This window comes from Typopeltis vanoorti, chromosome 2, assembly GCF_054136105.1.
Source record: "Typopeltis vanoorti isolate ZY-2024b chromosome 2, IOZ_Tvanoo_1.0, whole genome shotgun sequence".
Lineage (NCBI taxonomy): Eukaryota > Metazoa > Arthropoda > Arachnida > Uropygi > Thelyphonidae > Typopeltis > Typopeltis vanoorti.
In genome coordinates, this window is record NC_143550.1 from 125,294,636 (window position 1) to 125,311,261 (window position 16,626).

Sequence of the window (16,626 nt, forward strand, 5' to 3'; positions counted from 1 at the left end):
GACCTTTCAGTATATCCAACAAGTTGATTTTGCTAGTGTCCGAATTGGGGTCATCAGTACTCGTGCTTTGTCCGCGCGGTTAGCCTAGTGGCTTTGTGCTTCGCAACCATATGCCCGGGGAAGGAGTGTCCTAGGTTCGATTCCCGTCGGAGACGTGAGGAGCTGAAGGATCTTCCTCAGCCATAGCCAAGTTAGCCGGTCTTGGGCGCGGGCAGTAGGGTTTTTTCCGCCAGTTTATCTGGTGTTTTTCATCCCGCAAACAGGCAAACCGGCCCCGTGAACACACAGGGATACAGCCAAGAATACCTTGAGGCATAGGAGTGACCATTCTATCCTCGTATTTCGGTTACGAAATCCAAGCATGCTTGGAAGGTTGTGGGCCTTAAAGGCCTGTTAAAGCCATTGGGATAGATAGTACTCGTGCTTTGCTTAAACCACGATGTCCAAGTAATAGAAAGAGTAAAAATAGGATATCCCATGATGTCTCGTTAAAAGAGGTTCCAGTATTGGGAATGACAGACTTTCTTAACGAATTTTTTATTCCAGAAGTATTTGCTGATTCTAGGTTCAGGTACAGCTAGCAAAGGTTGGTAGATTGATAGAATCTCTGCTACTAATGGCTCAGGCAAAACGTTAAGCAAGTCTGAGCGCGGTTAGTAGTTGGAAGGGATTCAATCGTTCGATGCTGTTGGTACTCTGCTGAGGACTAGCCATGCATACAGGGTTAACTTCGGCCTATAAACTGATGTATGTCAGACCTCTGTACCCTCGGGATACGTGGGGATATGACAAAGGTTCAGGTAGACACTGCCGAGGTCACCTCATCCATTGGAATCCACTTCATCGTTACTTAAACTCTACTACTACGGAATGCCACTAAAGTGTGTATGGTATTACGGAAGAGTTTTCCATGAGTGCCTCAAGATGCATAACTCAAGATATGCGGTCATCACACTTTTATTGGAAATTCATAATACATAATTATCGCTGTGCTATGTGCTTCAATCCTTTGTAAAATGCCTACCAACAGAATAAAATGCCTACCAGTAGTGGCATTTTATTCTGTTGCCTACCAGTAGTGGCATTTTATTCTGTTGTTTTTGTCTGGTGTGTTTAAAAATGGTGCAATCTATTTAACGATGGACAAACGTGACACGTGGATTATTAAACCAACGATGCAGACATATGTGCATCGTTTAATATATCTCGCTTGTCGACCAGGTTGGCTAGTAGACAACTCTTTCACTTTCCAACCAACAGATTGTGGGTTTGATTTCCCCTGTGGACATCGATGTCTGTGAATTTCTTTAGGCTGAATGAATTTTATCATCTAGCGTGATATCACATCCTACTTAATGGATTCTTAAAGAAGCTCAGTAGGATTAAGATTTGGGTCATTGAATATAAAGCAATAGAAAATGAGAAGAATGAAAAAAAATTTAATCATCGTGAATCAATAAAAACATTATGCTTTTATAGTTCGTAACATGACTTAAAATCATCAAAATGAGCTTCAAAAAAAAAAAAAGAAAAAAAAGAAAAGAAAAGAAAAAAAAACGAACTCATCAGGGAAAGAAATGATATTCTAGTGATATAAATCCACCATAGTGTTACTTTGTCTATTTCAACTGTGTAGCAATCATATTTTGGTTGAAATATTACTTTTTTGTGTAAGATAGGCTTCCAATTCAACTAATCGTGTCTAACAGTAGCCCTATTTGCTGTAAATCAGCACCAACATTCTAATGACGTTTCAGTTCATTGAATGTGCTCTTATTATTTTGCAGTGATCATTACTTCAAGTAGTGATCGTCCTGCTTCTCCATGGATGGATAGCTTTTAGGTTTCTGTCATATCCTCTCTCACTTTTTTTTCTCTCTTCAAAGAGACAACGTTTGTTATAAATTTTTTTGTTTTTCAGTTGCTTCTGCCTTCATGCTCTAACTAATACAGTTGTAGTGGATGCAATAACAGATATAATATGCAATTAGCATTTTATTGCCTTATAGTTGTACTATCTTTTGAGAGGCATTATTTTAACATATGTATTCCTATCCACTGAAAACCAAATGTACCAGATGTTTGATATTTTGGATTATTTTTTTCTGGTTATTCGATTTTTAGCACTACGGTATATAGTCCTTTCCTCTTATTAAATACAAGATGAAGATACGCAAACCGTTGTTACGGTTCTCTAAAATAACATGTTCTATCCTAAATTCAGCGCTCTGAAATATCTTTTATTTCGATCGATCTTACCAGTTACACTGTATATACAGACCAGAAGCAAACCTTCTAGCAAAGGTTTTCGACCACCTATGGAGTTTGTTTCACCTTTAGCAAGTTGCCTTTACGTTGCATCACTCGATTAAATTTTTATTTCTCATTAACGCTATGAAGCTTAAGTGAACTTTCTCTATTCATTAAACCATTTGATTTAAAATTAAAATAAATTTGTTTTCCGATCTACTATGCATGTCCAATCTATATTCTTTTCATAAAGTGTGAATCCACTAGTGTCGAAATATTTTAATTTTCTCTAAAAAAATGCATTGTTTCAAGTGGCTTGTAATAAAGAAAGAAAAATAATTCCTCTCTTGGAAAGTAAATAAGATTATTTTTTTATAACAACTCCAAATAGGTATCTCTGGTCATTTCAGGAAATTAGTTCTGCACTTTTATTCTTTTATTGTAACTTTAAATGAAGCTTCTCTCAACTGGAAATTGTTCAAATAAACTCTTTCTAAATGATCGCTTCGCTTCGTTGTTCTTTCTTCGTTTGGTTTTTGTTTTCTCTGAAAGCCAACGCAATTTGAGAGTACGTGATTCGGTTTCCAATAAAATAACGATCTTTTCAGACTTCGATAAATCGATTTTAGTGATGCTGCTACACAGGCGTGATGTGCACGAAGAAAGAAACATCTCTGCCTGTAATTACCAACTTCGCGATGAGCTTCTACTTGTCTTATAAATCATAAAATCCTCATTTTGTTATCCTCACTTTTACCCATGTAAAACTTGGTCGATGAATCCAGTCTCGGTGTACTTTCATCTCTTTATATCTCAATATTTACTAACGAATTCCTTAATATTCTTCGCCTTTAATTATCTGTGCCAAGCACTTTTATAAGTAACTAGTAATTATTTGCATATCAAAACAACCTGCAAGCTTAACATGCTTTTTAAAAAGGGAAAGTGTAGCAAGAGTAAGAAAGAGATAGCGATAATCTGGGGACCAGTCATGAAGGAAGGTTGTACGCAAAAATAAATAAATAAATAAAATAAATAACATAACATTAATAACTAGCTGGTTATAGGCATTCGGCTACGAAATTCTGAACACAAGTCTACAGAAGTTCTTAGTTACAAGCAGACGAACCATTTACCTAGCGCAAATCAAATCCAATTAAACTGTAGAAATATTATATAAATATCTTGCTATTTTCTGATACGAAAAATCTTCCTAGTTCCGTAGTTCGAAGCAATAATCTCTGATATATAACTGAAATAGGTATTTGGAATTTTATTTCAATTTTTAAAAATAAAATAACTCAATTTTAAACTATTTTCAAAAATGTTAAGCGGATTGCCCTCTTCCGAATATCATAAAGAATTCTTAGGAGGTCTTGGGTGCTTCACCCCAAATGTGAGAACAGTATTCCAAAGTTGGACGGATCTGAGACTTATAAATTGTTAGGAGTTGATCGAGAGGAAGATAAATAATGTTTTGAACGGAAAACAACACCAAGCTTTATTAGAGGAAAAAGAAGCTGTGTAAGTAATATGTTGGTGCCAGGATAAACTGGATGTGGAAGTGAATCCAAGAAGAGAAAGTTGATCTTCAAAGGAAATTGAAATATTATCAAAAAATGAGAGAGGATGAGATAGGATTTTTGTTGTGGATAAAAAAACAGACTTCAGTTGTTGTTTTTTTGGCATTGAAAATTATTAAGTTATCTTCAATTTCTAAAGTTATTTAGAAATAAAACTTAAGTTAGATATCTGTACACATTGTACTTCAAACGAACATTTATAATCAAACGACTTCCAAATGTCTATATTACCTAATGAAATGTCGTGAAATAGAATATTGAGTGAAAGCACATATTTGAATTCTTTGAGAGAAAGATGATGATCTATCTCATGCATTTTGTGAGTTGTTTACATGAGAATTTTATATTTTAATATTAAGTACTCTTATTTTCGCACATATTAACGAAGCCGACAATGTAAACTATTAAAAATTGGAGTGTGTTTTTTCAATCACTATTCTATTTAATAACAAAATTTAATGAGTTATAGTAAATTAAAGTCTTGGCGGTAGGCTTAATAGCGATCAGCTCCTTATACATAATGCTGAGGCCTTTTCTTCTATTGCTGCTAATCCTGGAGTTATTTGGACATAAGTCCCAGAAATTCCGAATCATTAGGTACACGCTTTTAATTAAATCTTAAAACCTATCCTGAACTTATTAAGTGGGGGGGGGGGGGGCTCATAATTTGGCTACACTAGATCGGACATTTGTCTCATTAGCTGCAATGCTTCGCGATGTCATTTTTCAGACTAAGCGACATCGTAAAATAAAATTAAAACGTGTTTTGAAGCGGGCAAGTTTGCGTAATGTAGGATCTTGCTTCTGTTATTCGTTTTAATGATTCTCACTTTAAATTGTGCATAGTTAATTTTTGTGACAATTCTAAAGCTTACATTCAAAAGAAAATTGAAGTAGTTTTGTTGGTCAACGGCTAAATGAAGAATACAATGTCGGATTGACTTCAGGAAAAAATCCTCTCCATTAGCTATTTTATAAACTACTTATCTACAGTATATTCTCTTAGATTTATCGTTATACTTCAGTGATACTACAGAATGGTTTAAATGAGATAACAAACTAAGATCGTGTTTTCTTGTTATCTTGACGTAGGGAAGGGTAAGTTGGCAATTAAACATTAATGTTTTTTTTTTTTTCTCTCGATGCTTAATGATCATTTACTAAGGTAAACTTTCTATGTCTTGACTGCAGCTCTGGGAAGGAACAGGATAAAAGAAAAAAAAAGAATCAGAAAACGCTCTCTTAGTTGCTCTAGAAGGCGGTTACGAGTTTTTGCTAATAGTTTTAGTTTTTCTCAAGTCACTGCTTCCGTAGCTGCTTTATTTCGCCACATATCTCTTGAACGAAAAAGCCACTCAGACCAATTGTGAGCAAAGAAATTTTGTGTGCTTTTTTTTTTTTCCTAAACTGAGCCAAGTTAAAAGGTTTCGAATAAGTATGACAAAATTTCTTTTCCAGCAGCTTGGGATTTTTTTTTTTCTATTCAGAAACAAGAAGCAGCGAATTGACCTGAAATATTGGTGATTTTGCTCACACACACACACACACACACACACACACACACACACACACACACACACACACACACACACACACACACACACACACACACACACACAGTGTTTAGCTCATTTCAATTAATTAATTAATTTGTAATAAGTAGAGCAATAGCACATAATAGATTTTGGATAAACTTCCTAAGGGAGATTTTCTAGGGCATTTCTTAGGATTACTATTGAGACAGCCAGAAACCAATAGTTGGCTGTGATTTTTCTATCAACTGCATGCATCGTGGGTCAGTTTGTGGGAGCAAAATCAGCAATGTTTCACATCGAATAATTGTTACACACACTTCTCAGACTAGTTAACTCAGCTTAGATTTAAAATGTCCAGAAAAAGTTCTTCAATGCATCAAAGGATCAAAACTTTGACATTCTAAACTAGTGTAACATTCTGCGACCTCGTCATGGATTTTTCATAATTGGAATACAGCATTCAAATAGCGACGATCAGATAATGCGAATCGAAACTGATTTTAAAACGATCTCAAATCCAAACCTGATCAGTATATTTTTTTTATTTTAAGCTTTTCATTCCAGTTGCTCATTTGGTATCCATAAGTGGATTGAATTGATAATTCGATGAAATTGTAAAGATGCTGACAAGAAGAACGAATATCTGTTTTTCTATAAGTTCATAGATAAATGTCATAATATTAGAAATTGCGTTCGCGGTGCAGCTGTGTGTGTGTGTGTGTGTGTGTGTGTGTGTGTGTGTGTGTGTGTGTGTGTGTGCGTGCGTGCGCGCGTGCGGAGTCGTTATTTATAACAGCACAACCGTTGTGCCAAACTGCAAATCCTTAAAACAGAAAGGAATGAGGGTAAAAACAGCTAAACCAAATGTTAAATGTTAATGTTAGACAAAGTTAACATTAGAGATTAATTCATTAACATTATTTAACATGTTAATGTTAATTAATTAACGTTAACTCTTTAATGAGAAAATATTTAGGGAGGAATACAGGAGATAAATATCATGATGGGATAAAATATTCTAAGCTACTGAAAAAAGAAGCTTAGGAATGGAAGAAAAGGTACCATAAAGGGAATCAGACACACGAAGGTAACATATAAACTGACCACGCGGTTAGCCGAGTAGCTAGGCGCTTCGCCACCGTATTATGCCTGGGAAAGGAGTGTACTAGGTTCGATTCCCGTCGCCGACGTGAGGAGGTTTAGGATCTTACTCAGACATAGCTAAGTTAGCCGGTCTTGGGCGTGGACAGCAGGGTTTTTCTCCCCCAGTTTATCTGGGGTTTTTCCTCCCACAAGCAGGCAAACCGGTCCCGTGAGCACACGCAGCTACAGCCATAAGAAATAGCGGGAGTCACCTTATCCAAAGGACGGGTACGACTTAGATGAAATCAAGTCAGCTCTGCAACAGACCAGTAGGTCTAATAGGTAGTAGGGAGAAGTATAACATAAAAACTGAAGATAAAGATATTGTGGATGTCCTGAGTAATAATTATTTTGAAAAGGAATTAAAGTAAATAATTACTGACTGACAGTAGTACAAAGTATTCACAAATAAAGTAAGTATAAGTTGTTCATTTTAGTACTGGGCGTAGAAAATGTCACCAGAATCTTGGACTGTGGAAAGTCAGCTGGAGTAGATGCTATTCGATCAGAAATCCTCACATGTGGAGATATAAAAGTTTTACTGTAGCGACACTGCATAATTCAGAAGGCTAGTTGGACTGTCAAATTCTGAATGATTGGAGTAGAACTCGCTTATAGGACCCATCTCTTTATAGGGAAATAAAAGAGAAACGTCGGGAGGAACAAGCTCAGTTCAGGCACAATAGGGATTGTCAAGACTAGATTTTTACTTAAGACAATGTTTAAAGTATTTGGAAAAGACTTACGACAAGGTGACAAGAGAAAAGCTGTTCAAAACACTCCATTTATATATCGTGTAAATGAAACATTACGCTAATTCATAGCTTTATATTTTGTTGAAATTCAGACAGTTAGGATTGAAGGAGGTTCAGAAAGATGTTTCGATGTAAACGCAGATCTAAGAAATGGTTGCTTACTCTGCTTACTATCTCCACTCTTATTCATCATCTATATGGATCACATTATGAAGAAATGCGGCATTACATCTGGTATCAAAATCAGAAATGTTAACCGCTGCTCTTTACGGAGATAATGTTATACTCTTAAATAAATCTAGTAGGTGACTTCAGGACTTTTTAACTCAACTGAATAACTGCTGTAAAAATTGTATAAAAAATGAGAAGAGAACGGAAACTAAGAGCGGATATAAAAGAAAAAGAATCATTGGTTGGAGATTATTGTAACATTTCATCATTTCTACGCGACAGAGAATTTCACAGCACGTTCAATCTTTCTCTTATTATAATTCAGCTTAATGTTTCATGAACCTGAAAATTTTGGGCTGGCCTATTTGTGTGGATCTTACCTGAGCTGTATTTATGTGAAACTTAAAAGGCAATCATACAGATAAGGCAGTCCCTTAACAATTGCATTATGCAACATGAAGAAAAAGCAAAATTTACGTTCACAATCAGTCACTCTTTTCCACCGTTAGGCTGCTCTAATACCTACATCGATGTAGAAATTACAGACTTTCCTGATGAGAGAATGTAAGAATTTGAGAAAAAGATAATGACAGTTAACGAACATAAAACTATGAACCCCTGGGCATGAGTTTTGAACTCTTTCATAACTGGGTGCATTCACTTACAAGAAAGAGACTTGGAAAGCGAGGTAATGGAAAGAAAATGAAAAAAAATAATTTGTAAATATTACACGGAAGAACGTTGATTTGGAAAAGAAATCATGCTCAGTTCTTTAGCTTGCCTTTCGATTTTGATGGGAATGTTGCAGGGAGTTCCCTATATTTTCCCCTTGGTCAGTGATTGCCCATTTACAGCACAGGCCGATAATATAATTCTATAGAATGTTGTCTATAAATTTATTTCCTATCTTTTTTTACTTGGCATTCGTTACTGATAATACTTTCGTTCTCATAAATTACTTGCTGTTCCTTTTAGGGCGTATGAGTGTCAATGATAAATGCTCAAAGGCCGACTTACAGTCTCACTTGGCTACAAGATTAGATATTGATCTCCTTCTTTCAATGGATGAAAAGCTTGCCTAACACCCTCGCTTCTTATATTGATCACTCTCCATAAATAAAGACTAATGCGTTACTGCACAGACTTCATTGCATAGAAAGATGGTTCGAATTCAGGAAATCGATGATCCGCAAGCAAACATAAATCACACATTACGAAGACTCAGCCGTTTACAATAAACCTCCACGTACACGTTTTACTTGACGAACCTGTTCCAAACATGGAACACTTCAAAAGAGACAGCCAATTATTTTCATTTACAAATTTCGATTGATTCTCAGAAATAATTCTTAAAAAATTAATCTTCAGAAATTTTGAATATGAAATGAATTTGAATTGAATATTTCGAATATAATAACGTTGCCACAACGTTATTATTATAGCTATTCTCAGACAAACTTATTATACGCTTCGAAGATATTAACAGAAACGTCATCAAACGAAAAAAAAAAAGGTTAATGCAACAGTGCGAAAAATTACTGTTGTTCTGTATATTTATCATAGCTAAATGTTTCATCAGTTTGTACATAAATGAAATAATGTTTTAATTGCAAATCCTCTTTATGATAATAATAAACTGTGCACGTGTCACTGAAAAAAAAAATTATTATTATTATTATTATCAGTTTAGTAGCTAAAGTCATTTTAACTAAATGTAATTTGGTGCTGCTTTTAACACATATGAAATCGTCTGCTTTCACTTGCTAACATTTCCTTTGGTTAATTTAATACGTTTAAATAAATACAAGTTAATAGAAAGAACCGAGAAAGTCCTTTTACATCTGTAACTTCATCTGTTATTATGTTTACTTTTAATTTCATGATTACATTGATTAATCTTTTATATCTGCATTCTCTAAATATTTTGAAGTCTGTATATTTTCCATATGTTGTTCTTCTTTCTCTTAATAACTAAGTGTATTCCTTTTCTTTTGGATTCTTCACTTTCCTATTTTATGATTTTGTAATTCTTCATATTTTTATATTCATTTGTAAAAGATTTAACGTTTTTTTATTCTACAAAGGAGTAAGTAAGCAGAAGTGCATTAGTCTTAATCATCTTTTAGAAATCTTCGGTCAACCAGCTCCACCATTATCCTTCACCGACAGCCGAGGTCTTGGCTACAGCAGATTTTCAAGGCATTAAGGCCAGACTACGGTAGATAAGTAGGTCATCTTGTGATCCTAAACCCTAACTTGTATTTGATTTTTGTGAGTTGCGGGATAACAACTCACTTCGTAGACGAAATTGTGTGTGTGTGTGTGTGTGTGTGTGTGTGTGTGTGTGTGTGTGTGTGTGTGTGTGTGTGTGTGTGTGTGTGTGTGTGTGTGTGTGTGTGTGTGTGTGTGTGTGTGTGTGCGTGCGTGCGTGCGTGCGTGCGTGTGTGTGTGTACAAGTTGCAGCATTCATGTTTCCGCCAGGAAGCACATAGTGTGCGACTACAGATGCGAGACTCCTCGACTTCTGCGCATGGCAGAAGAAGGCGAATCCATTCCGATAATAGAGCAAGTGCGTTTCGTGGGATGAGTGTTTATTATTATACGTCGGAAAAATTTCTTTTCTAGCTTTTCTTTTATGAAAATTCTAGTTTTTAAAGTGTAACTATTTTTCTTGTACAACAGTTGGAAAATTTCACGTATAAAGTACGTGATTTCGTATCTTGATGACGAATTCATACATCGCCTTATTCCTTTCTCCCCTTCAACATGAATTGACTCTTCCTGGCTCATTGCCCGCCGAGGGTCTGTCGTCTGTGTCGGACAGTACAAGTCTGAATGATATTAGACGGATGATAACCTTTCCATGGTTCCATTCAGATGAGAGCATGCCCAGTATCGCTCTTAGAGCAAATCGGGACTCGTTTGTAAAGAATACAAAAAATATTGTCATAGGCTCAGGTGACATGGAGCTTGTCTCGTTTCAAATGTTCTCTCCAGTGTAGTGGGGATAGGGACATTCAGGCCGGTTGCTTATTACAGATTGCCGGCCTGGTTGTCCGAGCGGTTAGCGTATCCGCTCTCCAGCCAAAAGGCTGCGGGTTCGAATCCCGCCATGGTCATGGATGTTTGTGATTGTCCGTGAAATTCTAGTGGTGGTGGCGGGCGGTAGATGGCGTTGGTGTAGTTGCGATTAGTTGTAGTTGGTGGATTGAATGGTGGAGATAGAGAGATATAGAGCAGGTATCCTCCCTCGATGAGTCTTCGGACTCCCTGGAGGTGTCATGTAATAATAATAATAATAATAATAATTAACATACAGCCCACCTTCGCGAATCCTTCTGCTCACTGTGGAGTCAGATGGTTCCATGAAAATTCATCGAAAAACCGTTAATCGAAAAGAGAGTTTGCCGAATGATAATTCATCGAACGACAAATCAATGAAAAAGCAATTCGTTGAATAAACAATTAATCGAAGAACAATTTAACGAGTGGCAGTTCATTGAAAAAAAAAGCAATTTATCTAATAATTCGTGGAGCTCATCGCAAGATAATTCGTCGCAAAATTAATTGATCGAAAAAACAATTCACCGAAAATTTCTCGATGAATTCTTTTATAATTTATTGAAAGATTTTCTTGAAAATTGTTGTTTTAAAGTGTTCGGTAAGAATACCTAACTTCACCCAAGATGTAGATGAGATATGGGTGACGTTAGGTATTCGGTGACACTTAATAGAGAAATTACAGAGGAATTTTTCTACGAAGTGTCTAGGTAAGCTTCAATTACATCACAAGTTAATCCATTAAAATCTTCAGTTCTTTTTGATAAATGCAACTTACAACTGAAATACTGACTACATATTGCTCTGTATAATATTCCGTTCACTACATATAACTGAGGTGTTTTGAAAAGCTTACACAATTTACACACACACAAATGAATATCACGTTTTACTTATCAAAAAAAAAAAAAAACATTGATCGGGGTTAGAGTTTTGTCATCGAAAAGTATTTCGGTGGTTGGGTGAGATTTCATTCTGAAACACTTTTCAAAGTTGTGTTACCGAAATACTTTTCGATGACAAATCAATGTTCTCTTTGACCTTTCGTCAAAAAGATCAAGAGAATCTAAATTAGATACCAATAAAAATCTTCTGTACTGATTACATTTCTAAAGTGTTTTTACGTTTTGTTAATCCACTGGTGGTCCATACTGCAGCAAGGGAAATTATTCCCGATCCAACCGATTGATTTTGATAAATTCTGATCACTAAACAATTAGTTCTTTTCAGTTCCTCTCCATTAATCAAGCAATGGAGGGACCCGACATTCAACTTCTGAAATCAAATTCAACTGAAGGGAATGCGTTAATTAGAGACACCAACAGAGCTTCAATGACGCGATTGCACAGGCGAATTTCAGGATACACATAGGAATTAGGAAAACTTATCCCCGTCAAAGGGTTGTTTACAACGTGTGACCAACAATGAGGCCAGCGTATTATCTCATTTGAGGTCTGAGATTCGAGTTACCGAAGAAACATCCTGTAATACGTATGAGGTTATTAACTGATCTTCACTTAAGAACGTTCCCAGTTGTTACGAATTTCCTTTTAAAAATTTTGCAAGACTCACTATGATTCAAGCTTACAAGAACCTGGTTCTTATGAGATACATAGTCTTAAGAACATTTAACATTTAGGAAGTGACATCAGTGAGCTTGGAAGCAAGAATAAATTGACTTAATTCCTTTAGAAACTGGAACAAACGACGCTGTTTTGCTAAAATGTACCATACTGGACATAGTGGTAAGGATATGAGATCTAAAACGTTGAAGTGACTCAAATAATGATCAATAGTACTTATTCCCCTTCTTATCGGAAGAGAAAGATCACGGGGTATTTCTTTTAAGATAGATATATAAAAGTCGTATTGAAATCAATTAAAACGCTAAAATATTCTTCCAGAGTTCAATATTTACTGAAGTATAAAAATTATCCAGAAAAAAAAAAACGTTTTTCATAAGATGGTGTTTATAATTGAAACACGAGCAAAAGAAATTCAGGAAAGAGAAAAATTGTATCTTTAATTCAATATGAATAATTAGATTGGATAACGTAGACGTTTGCTTCATGTATGAAGATATAATTCAGGTCTAAGTTCAGACATAGGACTTCCTGTGATATTTAATTTTGATTGAGAAGGAATATCCACCTTTTTGTAAATGCAGAACTTCGCGATTCTGAAACCTATTCTGTGTGAGAAACTACAGACGTTGTTCTCAAATGTTCTCAAATACAGGTAGTTGGTTCGAACCTGATTGCCTGTTTTCGGGGTGAGTGGAAGAATAACATTCTCTAAACATCCTCTGGAGGCCAAAGGTCAGAATCCTGTAACATTCATTCAATGAATATTAAAAATTGGAAGACAGAAATGGCCTGGAAAGTGTATTGTTTTCTTCCTACCCACGCACTCATTCCAAATAGGTAAGTTGACATAAAAATATACTGTAAGTTTTGCGAACGAAATTATAGTGACGACCCACTTGGAATAGTAAGATATAAGGGTAAGTTTGCACGCTAAATGACTGTAGATGTGAGATGTAGCATGATATTGAGCGAATAGACCATCTGCTGGTGCAATGTTTCATCATACATATACCGGCCGCTGTATTAGGAACTTTTATTTAATACCGTCTTGGACTTCCTTTAGTGCGAATGTGCGGTTTAGAATAGATTACACAAGGCATTGGATTACGTCAGTGTTTACTACATACCAGGCGTTCACCGGACAATCCTTTAGCTGACTCATTTGAGGGAAGAGGACTTTGCACCCGGATCTGTTTTTCTAACATGTCCCATGTATTCTCAATGGGGTTCAGATCCGGGCTTTGTGGTGGCCAGGAAAGAAGGTGGAAGTCGCTGTCTTGCTCGCTTAACCACTGCTGAACAATTCGTGCGCGATGGACAGCAGCATTGTCTTGCATGAAACAATAATCACCTGCTGGATAAAAAGTCAGTATTATAGAATGGACTTCATCGATAACAATATCAGAGGACACGTTCCGTACAATAGAACATGGCCTATGCTAGGACACCACCTTCAGAACTTTGAGTTGTTTACAAGGCAAGCTGGGTTCATTGCTTCATAGGAGGGGTCCTCCTAAACTCTCTGCCTACCGTTGGTACAAATAAGGTGTACTGACTAGTCGGATCACATGACTTTTTTTTCCCAGCCTCCCAGTATCCAGTCACGATGTTCCTGACACCACTGTAAACGAACTTTCCGGATCTTCGCAGATATCAGTGGCTTCCGCATTGGCATGCGACTGCCAATGCCGATCCTCTTCAATTCCCTGCGCATAGTTCGGTGAGAAATAGATTGGTAACAGCCTTCATTAAATGCTTCAGTCATTTGCTGCACACAGGAAGTTCAGTTTGTCTGTACAAGCCTTCTCAGAGTACGGCGATCATGTTTGACCGTCTTAGGACCACAGTTATGCTTTGTAGACAAGCAGGATGGATTACTTTTCCACTGATTAAACAAGTCAGCTCTGCTGTTTTCAAAATCGTGGCTCCAGCTAGATAGACACGCACAATAAGCCCTTTATTGAACTACGAAAGATTCTTTGATTTTCCTATTGAGCTCAACACTGTTGACGATTACTGACCCGAAGTATTCTTAAACAGTCGGCTAGAACATGTGGTGACGTATGTGACCAAATATTTTGCATGTATAAATAATTAGAACCCTTCATTAAGTCATTTAATTGGGAGATTTCAACACGATTTTGCGCATCCGTAAATGAAACAAATTTGCTTTCCTCCCAAACATGCATTAGTAGAGTCACTCAGCTTTTCTTGCAGGCATTTCCAAAACTCATCAAGAGGAATGGAGTTCTAAGCATAAGAATTCCTGACCTTTCCATAAAATAGATTTCTGTTGGTTTAACAAACACACATAAATTAAAGAAATAAAAAAGATTTTAGTTTTGATGTTGTCGTTTTAATAAAAAAAAGGAAAATTATTTGATTATGCAATAAATCTTTTTAGCAAATATATGTTTTAAAAAATATATTTTACGTTTTACTATGTTATATATATATATATATATATATATATATATATATATATATATATATATATATATATATATATATATATATATATATATATATATATATATATATATATATATATATATATTATATTATATTTGTTTTTAAATTACAGAAGCAATATGATGTTTTGATCTTTTTTGAATATGATTTGTGAAAATACGGCTTTATGCTACAGATAGATTAGAACAGAAACCAGAACATTCGCTCGATTTCAAGTACTTTCTGCAGTATTATAAATATACGTACTATGCTAAATTAAAATTTCCCATTAGTAGTTTGCTAATATTAGCCGCATAAATAATAATTTCAAAATAAAATAAAATAAAATTAGTTTATCTAGTTCTAGTATCAAATTTAGAAGTAATGGATTGGTGGGCAGATTACTGCCATTGAAATGTTATATATTATCCTTTCTTTTTCATAAAATAAGCTATTGCAGTTCATCTGTCTCTACTACCTGTTGATATGATGAAAAATTATCGAATAGAACACGTGATAAAAATAACTTATGTAATAAGTGTACAAAAGTCTTTTAAAAATGAACACGTCGATGTTAAACATCAAAAACTCAATTGCTTTTCACTGTTTTATTTAGCTGTAAGTGAACATTCATATTATTCACATAGTGTCATTAAATTGCTCTTAATCATTAATTTATCTCAAGTTCAGAGATTTTACAAATTTATCTTTTAATTTAAATTCGGCATGTACAGTCTGTCACATATAATTATCATTAACGTTCTTATCAAATATCGCTGCCATTAGTAATTTAATCGATGACAGTAATTGTCAGATATCATTTATTATAGTGGAGTGTCTCCAGTACTGGGCTTCATTATCAAAACGCAACAAAAGAATTACCGAAGTAAAATTACTGTAATTTGCATACGGATGTCTATCAGTAACTGCTCTACCTGGATATCGTGTTCTTAATCTGGAGACAGCTAGCAAGTTTATCTTCCGGGAATTTTTCGCTGTCAGCTACAATATCTACGTCTAATATATAGCGCTTTTAAATTGAAATCTGAAAGCATATTTAGAATATTTACCTAGACAAGAGACATCTACAACCGTCAAGCATCTTCTTAGCTGTTGACCCGCATCTCCAGGACATACAGTTGTCTTCCTGCGGGTCACAATTTTCCATATCGAGGCGAAGGTCTCCTCCATATTTAATGATTGAGATAGCGACAGTAAGTTCTCATTTTTTTTTTTTTTTGCACATAAAATGGCATCTGCTGCGAAATACGAAATGCGATAGCTTACATATCAAATAATGTCAATGAGGTGTCTACTAAGCTTACCACTTGAGCAAACCCTCCATCGCATAGGGAACGTAACGAGCGGCGTTCTGACGCCAGCATCTCCAATCTGGGAGGCTCACAAACATCTCTGATCAATGAAAACAGAAGCTGCTCGGCAGCTGGTATTCGAATGTGCTGTAATGTCTACCGTCAGTCACTGGCTCAGAGCGCCACGCAGTGCAGTGCGATCAGTGGAACGAAGGCTGAGAGAGAAAATAGAATGTGCGTGTGTGTGTGTGTGTGTGTGTGCGTGTTTGTTAGAATCATTTGCTCTCTCTGTCATTACAGAAATGACCTTTCAACATTTAGATTCAAATTATAGGCATATTTATTAATGATGCAAAGCGATATCTGTCGTAAGAATTTTATCTCACACACACACACACACACACACACACACACACACACACACACACACACACACACACACACACACACACACACACACACACACACACACACACACACACACACACACAGCTTCTTCATTATGAATCCTTTTATTAGTCGAACTCAAGTTGCTTTTAAAGTATTTTCGAAATATTTCTTTCGTGATATATATTTTGAGAAAAGGAAGACTAACATTTTCACATCAAAGAAACATCGATATGAGAAGACATCGAATAATTCATTCTAATTTATACAGAAATCGGTAACATCCGAACATTTAGAAGTCGTACAAGAACCGCTCGTGAACTGATTGATTATGCCATCCTTCGATTTTAAAGTTCTTGGTAACGCAATGGTAAATTTTTAAGCTTAAGGCG

General features: G+C 35.7%; 1 protein-coding gene across 1 annotated transcript in view; it reads right to left on the reverse strand.

Moving 5' to 3' along the window:
* LOC150109416 (solute carrier family 7 member 14-like) overlaps window positions 1-15,725 on the reverse strand; it is a 52,801-nt gene extending 37,076 nt beyond the window's left edge. The window contains exon 1 of the mRNA XM_090402332.1: window positions 15,605-15,725. Coding sequence (XP_090258458.1) covers window positions 15,605-15,725 — 121 coding nt within the window. The remainder of the gene's footprint in view (window positions 1-15,604) is intronic.
* Window positions 15,726-16,626: the final 901 nt, after the last annotated feature.